The sequence below is a fragment of the Catharus ustulatus genome, chromosome 3 (genome assembly GCF_009819885.2).
Source record: "Catharus ustulatus isolate bCatUst1 chromosome 3, bCatUst1.pri.v2, whole genome shotgun sequence".
NCBI classification, from domain to species: domain Eukaryota; kingdom Metazoa; phylum Chordata; class Aves; order Passeriformes; family Turdidae; genus Catharus; species Catharus ustulatus.
In genome coordinates this window covers 46,685,752-46,707,838 of record NC_046223.1, presented here as the reverse complement: position 1 = coordinate 46,707,838, position 22,087 = coordinate 46,685,752, and the positions used below count along the sequence as shown (strand labels likewise).

Genomic DNA, 22,087 nt, shown 5'->3' with positions numbered 1-22,087 from the left:
CTGTAACCTGTGTTTCTCAGGGTAGCAAGCCATGGTCCAAAGTCAAGGTGAAAACATAGTCACACTTCTTTGGCCTGGTATTTTATGCACAGTTTAAATTATAAAATTTCCATCAATAATGGAATTCCCTAGACTTGACACAAATAAACACTAGTCTCCATTAAGAAACCTGCCCATGGAAGTTACCCTCAGCTGATTTTTTCACATTGTTGTTGTACCAGAATAACTAATTTTTCCCTAGTTTATAGAGTACTACAGGCCACAGAGGTAAAGCCTCTAGCACACTGGACTGTTCAGCAGACACTTTGTGTTCAAGAACTTAATATGATCTCAAAAGACTGACATTGCTGTGTCTTCTGTAGTTTTAGTAGAGCTGTTTGTGCATTACAGCATTTTCTGATGGAAATGATTCCCCTAGCTTCTTTGAAAGGTTTTAGACTCAAAGAGGACAAGTCACCACCTCTTGGTAGACCAACATTAAAATGTCACTTGACAGCCCAGCTGGTTCAGCTTTTACTTAGCTACAAGTTAGTCAGTAGCCTTCCATAACTCTTCCTTGATATGTCACTCTTTTGCTTCAGCGATCATTCAGATCTTCCAGTTTTCCGTTTAAAGCTTACAAATTACAGGAAACAAAACAAAAAGTCACGGTTTTTAAAATGGGCTAACAGATTCAAAAGCTTAAAATGCTACAACTGCTTCAGGAACTAACAAGTATTCTATTTTTTGTTGCAATGTATGCTTTTTAAAGCATAATGTTGAAGAGAAGCATAAGAACAAACAAGATGGAGAATAGATATGAGGGCCAAAGGACAAACAAGAAGTTACTAGACCTTTTGAAAGCCAATTATAGGTCATATAACCCTTAAAACATACTCACCCCTTCTTTCTTAAATCAGTGACACTTTAGGTTTCTTGAAGTAGTCAGGATCACTGCTTCATTTGCGTTGCAATAGATAGGAGAGCAAACCTGTGCCTGTGCTTGCCCTGTCTGCACACCTCGCCACAATCTCCACCCCCAGGCGGTTGTGCCACGATCTGCACACAGTGATTCAATCCCTGCCTATGTGGGGAGATAAAAACCAGGAAATGTCACACATCTGTGCAAAGAGAAAGACTGCGAGATGTTTTCCAAACTGTGATCAAACCCAAGATCCCTAGAACTCCACCTTTATCATCCTCATTGCAGTTGCTCTTGGATATCCCTGGTGAGTTTCTGCAGTTACAGATGAGTTTATCTGCCCTCAGCTCTCCTGCATTTTCAAGGGAGAAGTGCAAGGCCTGTAGTATCACCTCTCACCACGAGATGGTAGGTGTTTCCTGATGGTTAGAGAGGATCAGGCTTTTCATAGACCTTTGAGAACTTCTAAGCTTCAAAGAAAGCAGAGACAAAAATAAATAAGGACTAAAAAAATGCCAAAAAAACTCTTCATGGGATTGTGAATGAAGTAGGGGAAGCTCACATTTACTGGGTGCAAAGACAAAAACAAATTCTCAGCTTAGACTCAATATACTTTTACTACTGTAAGGATTTGGGTGCCCCTTTCTTATCCAGGCTCTTTCTGTTAAGGTACTTTTTAGTTATGTAAATTATGTTTTATATCATCAACAACATGAAACTTCAGTTATTTTTTGAGACAAAAAAAAAATATTCCCAAATTAAGTATTGGTAATTTTGAAGCAAACTCATAATCAAAAAAGAATTTCACGTCAATATGTAAAGCTGTGTATCCATCCTTTGCTGTACATAGATACACAGAACACATTTATTATTACTTGTGCTGCTATTTCTCATTTAAGAATCTCGGCAACTCTCATTACCACAATTACAAATATACATTTCCTAAACGACCTGCCTTTGAAAACAAGAATTACTGTTTTACAAAGGCAAAATACAGAGATCAAGCTAGTAAGTATGCCCAGCTGTTAATTGCCCCTCTGCCCCCCACAGAGGGTACAGCAACCCTTTCCCAAGGCTGTCAACTTCTCTTTGCCTTCTGTTTCTTGTAAGATGGAATCAGTCCCAGTCCTTGGCCAAAATGCAGGCAAATACTGCAGACTGCACCTCTCAAAGTAAGTTCCTTTAACGCGGCTGATATTCAGCCTGTCGGACCAGTGGATCCATACCTTCCCTATCCACTTAAGGCCAACTGACCATAGCCATGGAATCAAGACTAGCTGAACTCAGGGACTAGGAAAAGCACTCTTCTGCCAAAACAGGCAACAAGCTCACATCCTCATTTAATGGTGCTCTGCCTTCTGTCCAAAACTGAGTCAAAATTTAAAATATACAATATATATTGAAAGTAGTTATGAATAACTAATTGCCTTCATGGACAGAAGAACATGATCTGCTGCAAAAATTACACAAGTAGGCTGCTCTTTAAGTTATTATGAATGCACTTTCTTTGACCTTGTTTACATGATTCTGCTGTCTGACAAATAATTTCCAGCTATGTCTGGCCACAAATCAAGAGTGCTACCCTATCTTAAAGAGCCATAAGGCACAATTTACATTTCTTTGCTCTTGCTGACAGCTTGACTTGGAACTGTGGGAGGCCTTTTGAGATAGTGAAAAATACGCAGTCTCTTGCACAATGCACTGGCCAGGCCAAGCTGCAGCTCTCCATTTTTCAGTACTGATTCAGGAAGAACCTTTGGCTTACAGTTTCTGTACAAGTTATTTCGAAGCAAGCATCTGGGATCATGCTGACTACACCTATCCTTTCTGGTTCCAAAGGACAATCCCAAACCCATCCTGCATTCCTCTCCACAGATACAATGGAAGTGCTTGCAGAGAGTACAGGAACTGGACCCTGTCACCATTTTGCTGGGGATACCCCATAGTTGTCTGCACAGAAAAACTAGGTTCTCCTGGAGCACAGCACTGTAACTTTGTCATTGAAGAACAGTTATTAAGCTCATTAGATCTTAGATAAGCTTTCGGGAATGAAGTAATACAGTGGTTTGGCCAGCTTCATAGAAGCTAAAATGGGTGGCAAAGGCCACTGATCATCCTGCAGGCACAGAGACAGCAGGCAAAAAACTGGAAATCCCTGAAGGGAGAGCAGGTCTTATACAGGAATAGGAGAAGGATATAATAGAACAAAACTGATAGCCTAGTAGAGCCTTTTTAGTGTTTGGTATCAGATTGGTTATGAATTCAGGAAAAGTTCACCCCATACAGGTTTCATACCTCTCTTAGTCAGTAAACCAGCTACAAGTTTCTAGATAAATAATTTTGTTCATCATCTTATCAAAATTGACTCATTTCCCTATGGAAATGATTAAAAAAACACATCTTCCTTTCTTCAACAATGGTATGTGTTGCAAATGTAAGTGCTTTAAGGTGCCATTATTTAATTTATAAGGCATTTTTTACACAGAATGATTAGTTGATAGTTCAGAAATTCCAAGGTGACTTGTGAGAACAAAAACAGCTGTTTTCCTAGTTGTAATAAAAACAAATACAATAAAGTCAAACATTGACAACTATATTTCTTCTAAAAATAGTACACATTATAACAGAAGACATAAGGATAAATTGAACACTCAGAACCAATATCTAGCAAAAAGATATAAAACTAAAAAAAGAGTGTGTACATCTCCACTCATGCCATAAAAGAGGAAAAAAGTATTTCAAGTATAGTAATGAGTAATCCAGTGTATGGTGAAGTTTAAGGCTAACATTTTCAACCTTCAGAGATGAATTTATACAGAATCCACCTATGAATTCTCAGAAGCAGCTTTATTTCCATTTCACATGAACTGCTGCATCTGACATTCACTTTTGAAGAGCTTCAACGGATCAAACTCATCTTCACAAAACAACAGAGTTTCCTCAAAAATTTACAAGTTTTACCCAGAAATCAAGAAAAGGGGTAGATGTCAGTTGAACATGTTGATTCAGGAATGCTACTGCATCGTTTCATATTCGCATTCTGATTCTTAGGCGAGGATTCCAGCTCCTAGCTGCTCTGGATCTATCAAAGGACAGCATATTATAATATCACACAGATATACTGTGGTATGTTATGGAGGAGAAAGCTGTGTGCACACATGCCAGCACTCACCATTTAGAAGAACAACTTAACACACTGACATATGATCCTAAATCAGGTATGCAGTCAGCCCAAGGTATGGGAATTATGTTGGACAAACTGCAATATGAGCTATTTGCACATCGGCAGTGGATGCCTCTGCAGGAACTGAAAGCAGCAGCAATAGTCCCCAAAGCTGAATCTAGAGCATCTAACTCAAGACAGAAGATTATTTGCAAAGTAATAGAAGCTGACAAACATCTGTTGGGAAACCCTCAGTGTTAGAAGAGAACCATTAAACACTTGAACTGCAGCCCCAACAACACAGAGCAGTAAAAATTCCTCCTTAAAATACAGCTAGAAAACTAGAGTTCTAAAGAGTAGCAGCTTTTTTTGAGGAATGGTTAAAAAAATTCATTAAAAATTCTAGCCTTTTCTAAAAAAATCAGAAATTCAGACCTCAAATTTAGGTAAATTTCTTTACCCTGAAACAAATCTTTCAGCTTCTTGAAGTCACTAAAATAAAGTTAATTTTATGTCAGCCCAGAACATGTACCTGACATTGAAAATGTTAGTCTTTACTTCTAACTGCTCTGTAACCGTATCACTCAGCATCTACAATAAAGTATTACTAGAGGTCCCTTTTTAATCTCTTACAGTAAGAAACTCAGCATACAGCATTAGACTTCCTCACCTTTGCTAATTCTTATTATTTCTACTCAAGAACAGTAAACAGCGCATCAACCTGCATCCCATTCTAGTTTTGCCCCACATCTTGACCAGTGCTTTGGTATATACACCTATGTACATACTACATTGTCTGAGATGTCAGAAGAATGGTAGGAAAAAGGCCAATTCTAAAACATTTAAAATGTAAACAGTATCAAAATATTTTTTAAAAAGTCAGTCTAAGCCACTGTAAGTGCTTTAATAAACCATCCACCTAGGCTGTAGGTGAATTCAGCTGTTCATTTTCCATTAGAGTGGCTTTAATCAATAGATAGTGCTAGTTTCACACAAGACTGCAACTGCCTTGGTGTAGGACAGAAAGCAGGCCAACCCACAGGACCATAAAGAAAACCACAACCTGTGAAAAGGGAAGTTACAGTCAATACTAACAATACCCTGTGGTGCCATCATCTCGCACTGCAAAGTGAGAGGGATTTGATACACGCACTCAAGAGTGTACACTGTCTTTAAACTTTTGGGAAGTAATTTTAAGCATAGAGCCTTTTAATTGGTTACTTTGGCCCCAAAAGGTTATGGGTTGAAAAGTCTCTCTGAATTGCATGATTTCTTTTTAGAGTAAATATATGGCCTATGATGTAGCATGTGAGTAATTATTTTATATCTGTTGTTATTTAAAGTCTACTCTTGTTCATAAAGAGACTTAATTTGCTCAAATGTGATGTTGAATATTCAGTTAATTGTAACATTCAGATCCAAATTGCTGCCTGGAACACCAAGGTGTTCCTGTGCCAAAACAAAGCTTATAAAACAACTAAAAAAGAAGAAAAAGATTCCACCTCATCTTGTACTAGGTAGAACATACAAAATTGTGGAAGGGCTACCAGTAAGGCCAAGAGGTTTGCCTTCTAACTGTGACTTTCCCAATAGCAACAGCACACAACTGATATGGCTCACAACTGCTGCAGTAAAACAAGTGGTCTGGCCTTTTCAATCCTTTTCTGTTTAGGAAGGCTGTGAAGAGCAGCAAAGAAACTGAAGGTATTTGCAGACTCAAGAACACAACCTGGATGATTCCATCCACTTTTGGAAGGTTATCTTTGCAACCCTGAGGGTATAAAGCTTACATTTGTGTATACAGTAGATAAAGCTTACACAGTATACCCTCAGTACAGGCATTCTCTCTCTTGCAAGGGAAACTTCCAATGGATTAGCTAGCATTTAACACATACAGACTAACAACTTTCTTGACCTAGAAGTCATTCTGGTAATTTCTGTTCCCTCTCTTGGGCCATTCCTCCTCCACCCATTTCAGCAGAACTTTCACAACATCAATTCTCTTATAAAATTTACAGAGATCAATCAGCTGCTCCACAGTCCGGTCACTATTCCGTAGCAAGAATTCCAAGGTGGGACTTTGAGGCTTTTGTTCAAGGAAACACAATTCGTCATAAGTCATCCCCCACTTGCTTGCTAAATTTCTCCAGTTTTTCACTGTTGGATGGCAGGGATCCAGCTTTAGCCTCACTGTGTACAACAAGTCCTCATCATTGAGCATGTCACTGATGGTTGGTGCACGGAATAAGCACAAGGAGCAGGTGACATTTTCCTTGCAGGTTTTCTTGAGATCTGCAGTGAAAACCATTACATGGAAAGAAATGAGGATCTATTGTTGTGGTATCACCATGAACAAAAAGTTAAAAGCATAAAGGATTAAGGAGTATTATGTTGCTTTGAATTGCTTCTGGAAAAGTCAGAATAATGACATGCAATGCCTCTCCTCACGAAGAACTCATGAAATTAACTTTCTAAAACTTCTCTCTTCACTACATTCTAATCAAAAGTTGCTTTAATCGACAAGACAGTAATTCTGAAAGCACCACATTTGTACTTTTACAGAAAAGACATAGGATTCAATGGAGTGTGTGAGTCTTCTTTTTTGTTTTTGGAACAATGTCGCTTCCTTGAATCTGCCATAACGCCCACTTACATCACCAACAGGATTATGTGTGCATTCCATGCATCTTGTGTACCTGTGTTGTCAAATGAAGGAAAAGATTTTGCATTTTTGAGCTGCTGCCTTTACAACAACATGAAATACATGCACCACGAGAATCTCTGCTGAACACAACTACCATCTAGTACTTTCACACAATGAAAAAGTAGGTATGTTCCTTTGCTTTGTAAGGGCTCTGACAATAAAAACTGTCCCTATTTTACCAACAAAGCCTATTTTAAATGTACATAATGAAAAGGAATAAAGTGCATACTCCTCCATGTTTTTCCTGAGAAAAACAAAAATAACAAGTTGCTGGAAAGAGGTGGTGATATGTTCTAAAATTTGCATCAAATACTGAAAATTGCCATTTGGAAATCTCCTACACACCACAGTCAGTATCTCCCCCAAAACTGGGAACAATGTGGTGCTATCAGATTGCATTATATATTAATACCCCTTGAACCATGTAGAAACTAGTTTGAGTCATACCTCTAATCAAACTCTAATATCAAGTCCTTTAACACTGCAACAGTGCAGGAGATGGTCTGAGCATTTTGGCTGCAGGGAGAATCTGGTATTTCCAAATAGTAAATAATGGACACAGCCTAGAAGCTTTTCCTAAAGTTTCTGTGCTCCAGCCTCATTATACCACTTGAAATAGGGAGGTAGCTAGTTCTACTTCAGACAAAACTCTTTGAAAAAGGATCTGATATTAATCAAAAGATCAATTAAAAACAACAGGAAACAGTGACACACAATTTACAAGTGCTGTATCACAGGCCTGAACTGTATCTCTTGCAAAGGACAAATCTGATAGTTAGTGTCACCTACTCATAAGGACAACAGCATCTGTTAAGGCTGTTTGTTTGTGGGATTTTGTGGCTTTTTTTTTTAACATCAATTATTTATTTTTAGTAATTATTGGATAAATTTTGTGAAAATTCCAGAACATTATGTCTGCATGGTATATTTTAAAGAAAGAACAGGCTATTGTTAGTTTTGTAACATTTCTCATCAGATTGCTTTTTCTGGCAGGCCAAGGACAACTTCTGAAGTTTTCAACGAGTTAGGACATGCAGCAACAACACTGCTGCAGACACGTAACTTCATACAAAAGCTTACATTCCCTGTTAAAGGGAAACATTTGTGGTGACATCTTAGCTCATAGGTATTCCACAGGCTTGCAGCTGTTCTCTACAGGAACATATATGTTAACTCTTCTGTTCTTGGGCACCCTAAACTCTTGCTGGAATGAGACAAAACTTTCTTGCTTCATTCATACCAAACTTTACTTATACAAACAAAGCCAAATGAATATAATCCAATCAAATTTCTGGCTGAGCTCAGAGGGCAGGAGAACACCCTATCTGAATTTCATCTTATTTACTCTGGCAAGGTTGCCAGGGTAAGTTTTGTCTTCCAATAGAAACAGGGAAGATGGGGTAAAGAAAACACCTCTGTAAAAGGGCACAGATATAAGTAAACAAAACTAAACCAACCTGCTTCTCATGCTATACCATCTGGAAGACTATCAAAACATCTTAAAGAATCCTGCTTTTCTAAGGTGTCCCTATGTTAGACGCTGACAAGCACTACCCAGCAAATTGCGTGATCCTAATGCTACCTGATAGGACAAGCTTCTTTACAAAATCAGAAACTCTCAGTTTCTTACTGTTAGATTAAGAGAAGTGTATATAATACACACATCTCCCTTCCCAGCAGAACTCACACAATGATGGGATAAGCACTCACAACCTACTGCCAGCTTCTGCTCTCTCCTGACAGCTATTTACACATCACTTCCAAAGGCAGGGGTACTAAATGTATTTGGAAAGACCAACTTGCATATTTTGTATGGTCTGCATCATTGATCACCATTCTCTTAGAACAAAGGGGAAACCGTAAATGAAATGAGCTCCATAAGCACTAATTATGCAAACAGCTCTTTGTTAATTTTTAAAAATAGCAGTTTTTTAAAAAGCACTTTCAAATAAAACCTAGGAATAAAATACAGAGAACAATAAAGCTGACATATTACCTGAAAGTGATTTGTCAGTATGGTTTTGTGTGTCTTTGTCTTCTGGCTACAAAGCAGAAAATAAATATAAAGTCAAAATAAAACAATGTAATTGAATGCCAGAATAAGTATTTGACTAATTTACAACTGGCAGGAGATTACTTAAAAGAATTCCAAGCTACCTGTAAATTCAGACAGGGAACATACATAACAATATACAATACACAGTTTTGAGGAATTGCTAACAATCTGCAGTCTTTTCAGGCGGCATTTCCATGCTTTCACTCATAAAACTGCCCTGTTGGTTATATGCACTGAACAACAGCATTTTTATTAATGACATGCTATAGCATTGCATCTATTGACTAACTCTCTTAGACACCCAAAAGTTATTTAACAATTCATATGGTTTGATTAAAAAGATTTTTAAAATGTTTTGCAATGCAAAAACCAAGAATTTTGCCTGTAGCAAGCAGCACTAAGGGACTGTTTTGTTGATCTAGGTAAAATTTTTTTATAAAATTTTTTTTTTATAAACTTCTTTATGTACTTAGGAAGCTTTTATAGACAACAGGTAGATGTGAACATTTTTGTGGCTCATATCTAACCCTTCTCCTATTTGAAGATAACATTCCCTCAATGGTGTTTCGTCTGCTAATTAAACATAATGAGATTACTTAGCAGCCTGAGACTGCAACACACGTTGTAACATTTAAATTCTACTACTTAGCAAACTCTAAAACCTGGAAGGACAGCCCGTGATTGTAGAACTGTGAGGAAACTGCAGCTGCCCTTACTTTAACTATGCAGGTGTGGAGCCAGGTGAAATAGCTTTCTTCTGTTGAGGATTTAAAGATGAAAGTAGAAGGGGATTTTCCCCTTAGATAGCTGCAATGAAGTATTGTTGATCTTTTTGTACTGTGTCATTCTTCCAAAAGTCTAACAGCAGGCTACTTAATTTTGCAGGTTGTGCATATAAACAAAAGTCAATATATGGGTAACAATTTAGTGTACTAAGATACTCTAGTCCTACCTGCTACACCTTCTTTACTAAGAAATCCACTAAAAATAGAATACAAGGCAGTTTCAGTTGCTGTGGTGAACTTGCATACATTCACAATCTAATTATAAAGAAGGTGAAATCCCTCCAAAATATTTACAGACTTTGTTAAGAAAGAAAAAATTTGCATACTGTTTTCAGAATTTCTTGACTCCCTGAAAACTGCAAGACCACACATGCAACATCAAAATGTCTGTTCTCTGCTCAAGAGAGATCTAACACTGTACATGCAAATTGCAAGTGAATAAGCCCTGCCATTATCTTCTAGTAGTTTACTTTCTACCACAACAGCTTTATCTGCACAGCACTTTTTAAACACAAACCTGGCCTTCATGGCCACATATGAGCACCCAAAGTAAAAAAAAACCTAAATCTGAAGCCCCTGATTATAGTAATTGTCTCCACTTGCACAAATTCTTTAAAAAGGTAGAATGTTACTACTGAGCCTCAAGGAGCAAATTCCCAGAAGGGTAACACCTTGGGGAGAATGAGGAACTTCCCAGGACGGCTCAGCCTCACCAGAGATAACAAAAAAGAAGAAAAGCATACACTGTTCACTTAACTGCTGTCCTGACCTTCATTTCCCAGACTTTATCAATTCATTAAAGTTCAAACCTTATTGTGAAAGCCAATGTCCAAGTGCCCTTATATCATTATATATGCCTTATGAGGCATTAAAAATAAGAGTGGGTAGTACTGCAAAAAGTACAAAGAAAAGCAGCTATACTTACCTGTGCCATACATCTGTTTTCAAAATTAGTATTTCTACTGATCAGTCATTATCCAATTTATCAAGTCAGATGCACTCAGGTTTATTCAAGATCATTTTCTTGTAATGTAATTGCAATAAGACAATGTAATTTTACTGCCAGGGAAATGAAGGCATTAAGCAAGAATATTTTTTGCCCATAACGAAGATCCAATCAGCCTCTACAGTACTAATCAAAGCCATAAACTTATGTATAGTCTGAAGGTAAGCACAAAGTTTTCCGGCTCTGTGGAACCACTCTAATACACTGGATTATCTTTATAGTGATTCTAAGCTGCCAATAAATGCTCTCTTCTTGATGATGGGAAGGAACAGTTACCTCCATCATCTGTGAAATGCATACCAAACCCATGTTTGTTTCTGATGGAATTCAGCTGGGACTCTGGCATAAGGAACTCCTTTTAATTCTTCATCTTGCTGGAAAATGCTCATTCATTTCTCTTCTCCAAGTTTTCTGCTCAACCCAAAGAGAATCAATTTGAAATTCAGCAAATAACATTCACTTGAAAGATGATAACCATGGAGCATGGGAGTCACTCAGGATTGCCCTTACTATGGCAATATAAGTTTTCACAAAAATTGGACAGTGTTTCAACTATGGGAAGAGCAGTGTACCAAAATCAAAGCAAAACAGTCTAATACCTCCCTAAGGGCAAAATCTAGGATTCCTTACTTCTTCATTTCTTCTCTGCCTGGCTTTATTTTCACCAGGAAATATTTTCACCAGAGGGACAGCATGCATGACAAAGCTTTAACTCTTTGGTGGCTCTCCTTCAGAACATCTATACATTGATCAAAGCCTATTTAAACTAAAAAGTACATGTTAATGATTAAATAATCTCTTTGTTGCTCTTCTCCACAAAAGCTCCTTTCATTGAACTCTTGAAAATAAAGCAAATTTCTGTTTTACTGAATAATTTTGTTTTGTTCTCCAGATATAATCTGAAAATATACTTATTTGTTAACATACTTAATTAACAGCAGTAACTTAGTTCATATTCAAGTATCATTTTTCTTACCTGTTGGATTAGGCCAGAATCTGATGTAAGGGTCTTGATGTTCACAGATGCTATTTCCAAAGTAACTTGATCTGTTAGGTATTCCTCATCTAAGACAAAGAGCGTGAAACACTGGTCTTCCACTCACATACAAATTTAAATAGTAAGACTACAAACATAAATTATAGTATAGATGTCTAACATACAAAATTTAACTCCATATCATGATCAAACACTGGGAATTGCTAGATTAAAACCCCAAAATGTTAAATCAGCAGACTCTCTAACAATCATGCAGAGCATGACTGTGAGAAGAAATACAATCCTTGCAGAGATTAGAGTAGCAGCTGTTTTCTAAACAAACATCACACTATTTTTAAAGCAAGAGTCATGTTGTTCTTTCAGAAAGCTGACTACAGAATATTAACTGAACCAATACAACCAAGTAGGCCGAAGATGTCACAAGTCACTCTAATTTTTGTTTTGCTTTTCTCATCACACTTAAAATGACCGTTAAAATAAGTACTACAGAAATATTTATCTTTTATTCTGCCCTTTGTGAACTGGACTCATCCTACTGATTTCTACTACATAGGAATTTGCTGAAGCACTGAAATAATCCATTTCAAAGTGGGAGCCCTGGGAGTCCACTGAAAAGTACAGCATTCCCTAGTACAGCATTAACCTTTCAAGCATCACTTCAGCCCTCAAAATGGGATACAAAGGATACACAAACCCTTTGTGAACCTTGTGTAAATGGACAAATTTCACCCTGCATGATTAGTAAGGTCCTCCCCATCAAACTATTTGCATAATTCCCCTGAATCAGATGCTGACCAACCATTAACACAAGCTTAAAAAGGGTTATATTCTACATGTTTTTATATACAAAAGTGCTCTAGGGGGGTGACTACATTTGTAGCACTGGTATATTTCCATCTGTTTTTTGTTTAGTGGCAAGATCTCATTGAAGAATCTCTATTATCTTTATGAATCATTACATAACAGAAAGAAGCAATATTTTCTTAACTCACTCAAGAAATTGATGTGAATCAAAGATCATCCTTACACTTACAAGAAAAAGAAAACTAAAAATCATTATTCTCCTCTTTTTCTGGTTTTATAAGACTGTTGAAAGATATTTCATCCCCATTAAAAGTCAGTGTTTGTAGAGGACCATCATTATTCTTTATGACTGTAGGTCCAGAGACAACAACCAAAAAAACCCCAAAACAAACAAAGTCTGTCTGAAAATGCATAGCCCAGGCATCAAAACTGTGGAAATATGTGTGAAATTTGTTCTATATTTGAGTGCAAATAGAATTAATATCAAATCATGATAAACACTAAGATGACTTCTACAATATAAAAAGTTCCCTCAACTCCATTTTATTTCATTATCAATAAAGGGTGCCAAGAACTTTAATAAGTTATGGCTCAAAAATGGCCAATTAATTAACTGACCAATAAAAGCAAGACAGCCCCTCTAACCAATGTTCAAACATTAAATTAAAAGTGTGTTCAAACATTACATCTGAAACAAACACAATTGTGTGATGTACAGAATCAGACTGGCACATCTTTTACAATTTTTATTTGACAGACTCACACTTCTAAGTTTGTATTTTTAACTGAAATAACTATGAAAAGCCTTCTCAGAGAAAGAATTAAATTCACAGAAATTAACAAATTAGTAAGAGATATTTGTATCATATTCAAATTCAAAGGGGAAATGTCAAGCTATATTAGTAATTACATCTTTTCACACTTAGTAAGCAGAAGCAAAAATGAAAATTGAATATAAACCAAGTGCACTTCCCTTTTTACAGAAAGTGCTGACCTTTCTACTTAGGTGTTAGCTTTCTTTTTTAAATTAGGTGCATTTAGAATATGTAATTTTGGGTTTCAAACAACCCTGAAAATTTTGAAATTCAGTAATCTAGCTAATTAATTTTGAGCAGGATCAAATGTCACAGGTGAAATAAAAAATCAGCACTTCTGAAGAGTGCCCATTTCCTCTGTGTATCTTTCTCAAGCCCCTGAATAATCTCCAACTTTTTTTTAACCCCAGTGATATACAGCTCCCACTCCTTAGCAGAAGTTTCCATTGTGACAAGCCTGGTTTCCTGTGTCAGTCCCACTGCAGATCTGCTGTGCAACACAGCATGGAGAACACACTATCTGCAGAGTGCCACACCCCTGCCAGTGTATTCCCTGGACAGAAGACAATGGCAAAGCCTGGGATGACAGCAAAAAACCCACCCCACAGGTCAAGGAAACATAAGGAGGATATTCACACTATGTAATCCATGTATTTTTCTTAAGAACCTGACTTCCTCACTCCATTTTCAGCAAGGAGAGGCAGGAACTTGTGCAGAGCAGACCTAATAGTAGATTCCCCAGTAGATGATATTAACACCTGCTGAAGGTAAAAGATGGCACGAAGAGTTGACTGGAAATGCAGTCAGAGGCAAAAGACCTGAAAGGTATTCCTTGACTGTATTTCTAACAACATGAATGCACTGGTAGTCCCTTCAAAGTCACCATCTAACATTATGATGTCTCTACCATCTGTTGTCTGAAATTTGTCTTTCAAAGGCACTGCTGTATTTTCCTTTCAGACTGAGAAACCCAGGTCTTCTGTTGATAGTTTTAGAGTAACTTTTAGATCAAAACTAAATTTGGAAAGGAGATTTCAAAAGTTAGATATACACACCAAACTGACCTTACAAATAAAGAGGGCATTACATTTAAATATCTAGCAAAAATATTTCAATCTGTTGGGTAACACCACTGTTTTTATTGCAGATGGCAGCACAGATCAATGATATCTGAATAGACAGAATTCACAAATACTTACCTTTAGGTACTCCTGTGTCTTGGACAGGATATTTTTCAGTCTGTCACAAAAATGCAAGAAACACAGATGTTTGCTATTTTGAGCGTAATTGTGCTGGGGAAAGAGTATTTATATAGTCTTTCTTTATGTACTTTCATAAGTGCATAATTATAGTTGTATCTCTCAAGTTGCTACCAGTTGATCTGTTCACCATCAGATAGAGCAACACTTGTGGGAACTGAGATGCTACTAACACTACTGATTAGCACATGAAGAATAGAGATTGCTGATTTGCTACAGTATTTTTAAAGCTATTTTTAGTGAAAAAGTTAAGAAAAAGTTTAAGAAAGAAATTTTGTTCTGAAGTAGCAAGATACTCCTGAGAAGGTAATGCATAACAGGAGGAACAGACATGACTGCAATTTCTCTTTTAGCAGATTAAGCTTTTAATAAAATGTTACTGCATTGAAAGAAAAAGAAATATTTCCCCCTTCTGCTCTAAACTTGCACAGCCAATTAAGATACAATAGGAAACTATTATTGCTGAGTTTAAGGAGAAAGCTTCTGATTCCCAGGTATAACATAACTTATTATAATATCTGAAATTTACCTCCTTCCCTATGGCCCTTGCCCTTATATGAAAGTAGGTGTGGCTTTTACAGAAAGCCACATTTCAAGAAGTTTTCACAGAATTTCGTATTACTTCTACTCCCACCTCGGCAGGAGCCTGGGACGTTTGAGATCTCGACACAAGCGGTGCTCGTGTGCCAGCGAGCACCAGAGGGCGCGGCTTGATCCCTCCTGAGGCTCAGCCAGGCCTGCCTAAGGCACCGCTGCTCTTGGATCCTACCTTTCCATTACTTCAAATCAGCTACAGGAAGTAATAACAGCTTAGTACTGTTGAAATTTTAAGCCCTAGGTGGGCTTTTTAATCCGTCCAAACCGTGTAGAGAGAAGAACACCAGCACCAATTTTTCTCAGTTGTTGGGGCTTTTTTAAATTAAAGAGATGGCACTGCCACAGCCTTTGGACGTTATCACATGGACAGCTCCACTGGTAATACCATCCAGTTCAGCTGATGCACCTGTTAGTATTTTTATTTACACTTTTACTGCACAGGTTAGTAAATTAAAGTTTGCTTGTGCAGTCATATATAAGCTCACAGTTTGGGTTAGCATCATTGAATGTATTTTCTCACTGTGGTATTACATAACCATAGAGAGCTATAATGATTTCAACTGCACTAGACTAGAAGCACATACCATTGTTAAGGAAAGAGTGCTTGGATCCGTATCCTCCACTGGCTCTTTTGCTGCATGATCTGATGGAAAAGAGAAAACTTTATCACTGCATAATCATCAAAGTATTTCTGCCAATTCGTATTTTGCTTCTTTGTCTGACCAAGATAAAACACAACTATGCAGCCATTACATGCACTATGTCATACTTCCACAAGAAAACATGACAAACTGGAAAATGTCAGAGCAACTAGCACAGAGATGAGAAATTACATGCAATAAGGACACCCAACTCTAACCTAAGATAGACTTCAATTAAAATCCTACACAAAACATGTCAGCAATAAATAATAAATTTCAGTAAATTTTCTAAAAGCTAAGTTCTGTTCTCCTAGTGACAGCATTCCATTTTTTCCTCAAAGAAATAATTCAAACAGGAAACAAAAATACCCACTACAACAGAAATTAATACTATAACGAACACCAGATTACAACAGAAAATGGAAAATACTAATTAAAAAATATTGGAGTGAAATGCTAATTATTTGTATACAATAGAACAGTAAAATTCAACTATATTAATATCAAGAGAATAAAAAAATAAATCTTCAAAGTACCTGCAGGTGAATCATGAAATGTTAATCCCTCTGCATCAATGGCTAAATTGACAAATACTAGTGGGACACTGACCAGAAGTGCACAGAGAATCCAAAATAAATGTCATACAGAAGTCAGGATTCACAAAACTTCTCCTGTAATTTAACATCATCCTGTCATATTTTTCTGCAATCTCCACTATTGGTAAGTATAAATGTTTTCAAAATTTGAAAAACATTTTAAAATTATGTGGTAAGATCTTAATTCGTGTCATTCTTACTCTAAAAGTCACTTACTGCAAGTACACATTAAGTTTTCAGCTGCAAGCAGTAAGACACAATTGTAATCAGTATTTGGTGATTATCTTCTCTGGAATATAAAACCCAGTAGATTTAGAACAGAGTCACAGAAATGAAATATAAAGTACACTTTATAAACACTGAGCCCCAGAACAGAAATTACACAGACACCATTCTAGCCAGCTCAAATTTAGCACAGTTGCTTATTTGGGGACCCACTCCTACAAATCCACTCAATACAACAAAACAAGCTGAAGCACTAACCAATGCAAGACATCACAATAAATAAAAAGGGTGGCAGCAGTGGGACAGAGTTGTTCTCCCTCCTGCTTCTGTGAGGCACCCCACCAGCAACAGTTCCTGAGCGTCCCTGAGATTCCAGGTAAAGCCAGAGCCCCCAGGAAATCCACAGGCATTGTCCAGGCAGGTGGCACATGATCAGAGGGGTAGATGACAAGGGCTGAGCACAGTCTTTGCACACTGCATGTTTAAAATAGGCAGGGGCCTATGAAATTGCAGTTGAGCATGCAGTTCACACTGCAAATTAGGAAGCATATGCAGAAGAGGAAAACAAATGGTTTTGTCACTTGTATTTTTTGGTAAATATGACATCCCTGCTCCAAAAACATAACATTAACGAAATGTTCTGGATAAAGCCTGCCCTGATACCAACAGCCAGCATAAACTCTCAAGTGCAGGAACTGCAGGGAAAGCTGCAGAGAAAGTGGGCAAAGAAAAGCCCACCCAGTAAAGGAAAGCTGAAAAACAAGGAGGCACTGGGAGCCAAAGAAAGGCTCTAGGGAAGAAGATCAGCCCAAGCATCCCCAGTCTCACTGATTTTCCACTCAAAGCCAGTGGCAAAGCATGCACCTTATTGTTGGTTTATTTTGGAGGCCTTTCAGCCCCTCCTTATAGATTCTTAGATGAATTTTAAAAACGGAAATGATCAAAAACAAACATCCCACAGAACATCCATGCCTTGGTGAACCTCACTGTAGCTATGGTAAGGGCTCTCTCCCCTATTCTCTGTTACATCTCCGTGACACCACCAACGTACATTTTGACACTGGTAATTTACTTTCCACAATCCAGAGGGAAGCACTGAAAAAATGGAGAAGCTCAGAGAGTACAGGCTTTCAAACAAGGACTTGACAGACCCAAGGGTTCCTCTACAAGAGGTGATGGAGTACAAAGGTAGTACTTCTCACTCCTGCTTTCTAGGTTTCACACACAAACACAATCATGGGAATCTGCATTTTTCTTGCTTAGCATCCATCCTGCAAAATATTTTAAAACTGTATTTCATTTCCTATGCCTCGAGTGCTTCCCTTTATTTCATAGTTCTTTATGAAGAATAGTAATTTCCACTGTTTTGTTTAGGTTGCAGAGCACTACCAAGTCCCCAGTTTGGTTTTTTTATAAGTGGCATGTATGTGTATGAATATTTGCACCTAAGATTAAAGACTCCACATATTGGGCTGCAGATGATTCACCAGAGTCTTGCTGACACAAGGCACATAATCTGAAAACCACAGATCTAGTACTTTATTGTGAATAAGGCAATTTGAATGTCCTTATGCTCCTTCCCACATGCATCTGCCCCAACATTCCACAGCTCATGTCATAGAGCTGGACACAGGTGCACTAAGCAGCAGGGAGGAAAGTTCTGTGTTTATCTCATGTAAACCATGCACAGTTTTGCATGCTGAAAGGCCAACAGGAAATGAGGGTATCATCTGACTAACTGACTGATTTCATGGTTACTTTGACAGACAGCTTTATAACAACATTACCTGGAGTCCCTCACAAAATCACTACCACCGTACTCACACCAACAGGATACAGACACTGGACTACGTTTACCTCCCCACACTTTAGCAGGGAGCCTCAAGTGAGTTGACTCAGATGGACATAAATCAGCATGTGTACATGGACTTGGAGAGACATAAATCAGGTTCAATGGTTGCTCCTGAGATTCATTTCTGCCACGCAGCACCTGCATGCTGCTCAGCAGCAGCCACAGCTCTGCCAGGGCCCACCCAGTATGACCAGTCTGCAAGAAGAGAAGCAGACTTGTACGAATGCCCACCTTTTCTCTCTGTTCAATACTGCTACTATAGTGGGGATGCAATGCTCTGCATCTACCAGTGCAAACAGTTTTTCTGCTTTTCACCCTTGCATTGGAAGGAAGTCTGAAAGCGAATTTTAGAGACCTCAGCATTTTGACCTTTAAGCGGAGGGGGAGGCCGGTCACAAAGTACCAAGTAGCAGAGACAGTATTCCCCACTGTTAGAGTTTTTCTCTTTAACTCAGTCTTGACACCACTAGCAGTGAGTGAAGCACCTAAGGTCGGCTGTAGTTACATAATTCAACCATGCACCTGAGACCTTTTTCACACCAAGGCTCGGCATACACATGAATAATTTAACTTAGCACAACTTAAACAAGTAATCACTCTAAAACTAATGTTGCTCACAGATATGAACTCTTTGATTAAACCCAAATTAAAAAAATGTTGCTTTGAGGCACATTAATTAGAGATTTGAATAGAAGAAGACATGGCAAATTATACTAGAATATTCAGTACTCTGAAAAGCCCAAGTGCATCAGCACTTGTGCACTTTTGTTTACTGTTAACTACTCAAAACTTTGTCCCTGTCTGAGCAGATAGGTATGGAGTGATGCTGGCACTCCACAGGTGAGGTGCTTAAAAGCAATTTGCACAGTTACCATTACTATGCAAGTTAATGCGTGTGGACTACGAAGCTCTGGGCTTCTAAGAAAACGTCTTTCAAAAAGATATTTTGAACATGCTGCTAACTAGCGCAAACTAACTTAGACCCTAAATACTGGAGCAGGCTTGACAAGACAAGTTACACTAAATCACATCAGCAGAGCACATGATAAATTATTACCGTACTTAACTGGCGTGTGCGGAGGGGGAAGGGAGCAACTTAAAAACTCGGGGCTGCACTCCTCACCTGGCTCCCAGGAGCCACGGCCCCGACTCTGTCCGGCCCGAGATGGAAGCCGCGGGCCGCACCCCGCGCATCGCCTGTCCCAGACCCCCGGGGACCCCTCGGGACACCCCCGCCCACCCGCCCGGCTCCCCGCGGCGCCGGCCTCACCTGGGGGCAGCGGGTCCTGCGGAGCGGCCATGGGGCGCGGCGGGTCCCGGGGCGAGGAACGCGACGTGCCCGGAACCGCCGCCCCGCCGCGCCGCCCCCTTCCTGCGCCGCCCCGCTGCAGGTAGGGCGCTCCCGGCAGCGACGGAGCCAGGCAGGTCGGTCCCACCCATGGCCGTCCCGCCGCGCTAGAAAGCGCCTCCGCCGGGAGCCCGCACTTCCCAGCGCGGAACACCGCGCTCCCGCGGATACGTCGGGTTAAATCCTCCGTGCGGGAGGTGCTCTCCTGAGGGAAAACGTTGTTTCGCCAAGACCACGGACAAGGGGTGCTCATACCGCTTGTCAAGAATGCCAGTTTGGATCTGAAAGTGAGTTACTTCAGCAATATGAAATCAAGCGCTCGCTTTCCTGTTCGCGGACATTTACGAGCGTCAGTCACCGCCTTCGACAGAGAAAGGCGGTCTCCATTATTGCTCAAGGTCCATCTGCAGGTGGCTCAACGTGTACGGACAGAGTTTGCAAACGCAAGTACTGCAGAGCAGCGATCATAAACTGCCCTGCCTTTTCACAGATATTTAACATTCGTCCTCTTATGCTACAGGCACATCCGATACCACGACGAAGTCAAATCTTTGGATGTAATTGCTTTGGAACCCCATTGTCATCTCTGGCAAATTCTCTCACGGTGTCGATGTAAACACAGGCTTCTTAAATGGGGTGCATTAAAACGCTCTCTAAATAATAAATATTATGTATTCCTATTTAGTGTACAATGCAAGCAAAAGAAGCTGGCATAACTGAATTTGCCATTACAAAGATCACCTTTGTGAGCCACTTGGCTCATTTATTAAAGAGGTAAATTGACAGATTCTGTTCTGTTAAACTGAGAGAGCTCCAATTCAGCCAACTGACTTACACTGGAATAACTAAAAGTAGTCTTTGGTCCATGAAGCATTAAAATTGAGTGATTTTCCATGGATTATTTTTCATCTCTTGTGCATGTTACAAATAATAATTTTTTTTAAAAAGTGATAAAGATAAAATTGCTGTTATTTCCCCAATTTAAATTGATGACAGTAGCTGTCATCCTGTTGCCATGAACAAGCTCTAGAAAGGGGCGGGGGGAATGCACCATCACACCTGTTATTTGGTTTTTAGCTAACATCATTAATATTGATGTTTTTCAATTACTTTTTTACTGAATTCCACCTCAGATAAAATTAATCTTATTTCATCTGAGATTAATGGAGGCTCCACCATTGAGTTATACACATAAACATACATTTATCTCTATCTTAATCTCCAAGGTACAGGTAACAGGTAATTAAGATTTCTGCAACTCATTATGTATAAGAAACAAAGAAAATTTTTTTAGGCCTATCATTGGAGTCCAACTGTTCAAGGGGTCAGTTGCCTCTCATTTCTTCCACATTCATATTAAAACTCATTCTCAAAGAATAAGGGCTTACTTTAAAAAGCTAACACCAAATCTAATTAGAAATAAAACTGCTGACTGTGTGCATTTCCCTAGATTTCCTTAGCGGCACAAGGGTTTTGGTGATGGATAATTAGGCTGAGAGCAGAAGTATATTCTTACCTACACAGATCTGCACAAATGCTGTACTAATAATTTGGGGGTTTAAAATTATTATTTATTTTTTAATTTTATTTTTTTTTATCTTTTATAACTGTAAGGAGTGACACACCCCGAGTAGAGCTAAGAATGTTCTAGACTCAAACCTGTCAAATTTATGTTTCAATTAAAAGAATGCCATGTCTAGCCTGAGGACCTCCATGTATGTATTGCCTCCGTGTGCTGTTCAAAATCTACTGGACTTTACCCCAAAAATAGACACAGTGACTGCAAAAACTTTGGGGAAATTGATTTACAACCTACATAAAAATGTATCCATTGATTTCCTTTGAAATATCCCTAGTGTACTATTGTTACACTGAAGTCTGTAAACAACAGAAGGCTACAAAACACCAGTGTTGGGGGCTACGTCAGGTTTTACAATCAACATTGCATTTACTCTTCTCATAACTTACAACCTGAAATCTTCCGGCGTGAAGATTAGAAAATTATTTCAGTAAACGATAACAAAGTATTTTTAGTGGAACAACACTGATGCCAACAGCCAAAACTGTTTAATGTTGTTCAAAATCATGTATTTTAGGAAGAATATCTATAAATTGGATTGGCCTTTCAATTTGAAGCAGGTTTTTTTTTAATTATTTACAGAGAGCTCTTTAAAATAATGAAATTTAATAATAGAAATGAGTAGTCTAGATAATATTACTGCTTTAAAGCTTAGGTTAGTAATCATAATTTAACAATTTTTCCATAGTACTGAAGGAGGAGACTGCAATTACTTGCAAGTATCTCTAGACTACTCATAACAGTACAGATTATTTTGGC

General features: G+C 38.5%; 1 protein-coding gene across 1 annotated transcript; it reads right to left on the bottom strand.

Moving 5' to 3' along the window:
* Nucleotides 1-3,410: 3,410 nt before the first annotated feature.
* Nucleotides 3,411-19,752, bottom strand: EDARADD (EDAR associated death domain). The gene is made up of 6 exons (XM_033056589.2): nucleotides 19,672-19,752; nucleotides 15,672-15,730; nucleotides 14,431-14,470; nucleotides 11,592-11,680; nucleotides 8,765-8,810; nucleotides 3,411-6,356 (listed from the first exon to the last, which is right to left on the bottom strand). The coding sequence occupies exons 1-6, from the start codon at nucleotides 19,700-19,702 to the stop codon at nucleotides 5,980-5,982; spliced, it is 642 nt and encodes a 213-aa protein (XP_032912480.1). The 5' UTR covers nucleotides 19,703-19,752; the 3' UTR covers nucleotides 3,411-5,979.
* Nucleotides 19,753-22,087: the final 2,335 nt, after the last annotated feature.

What these genes read in the sequence shown, in the direction of transcription:
- EDARADD (XM_033056589.2), bottom strand. Translation starts at nt 19,702, where the DNA reads ATGGCCGCTCCGCAGGACCCGCTGCCCCCAG. An exon ending in GCACTCTTTCCTTAACAATG is followed by an intron (nt 14,471 to 15,671) that starts GTATGTGCTTCT and finishes TTTTTGTGACAG; the next exon opens with ACTGAAAAATATCCTGTCCA. An exon ending in TACTGACAAATCACTTTCAG is followed by an intron (nt 6,357 to 8,764) that starts GTAATATGTCAG and finishes TTTTCACTGCAG; the next exon opens with ATCTCAAGAAAACCTGCAAG.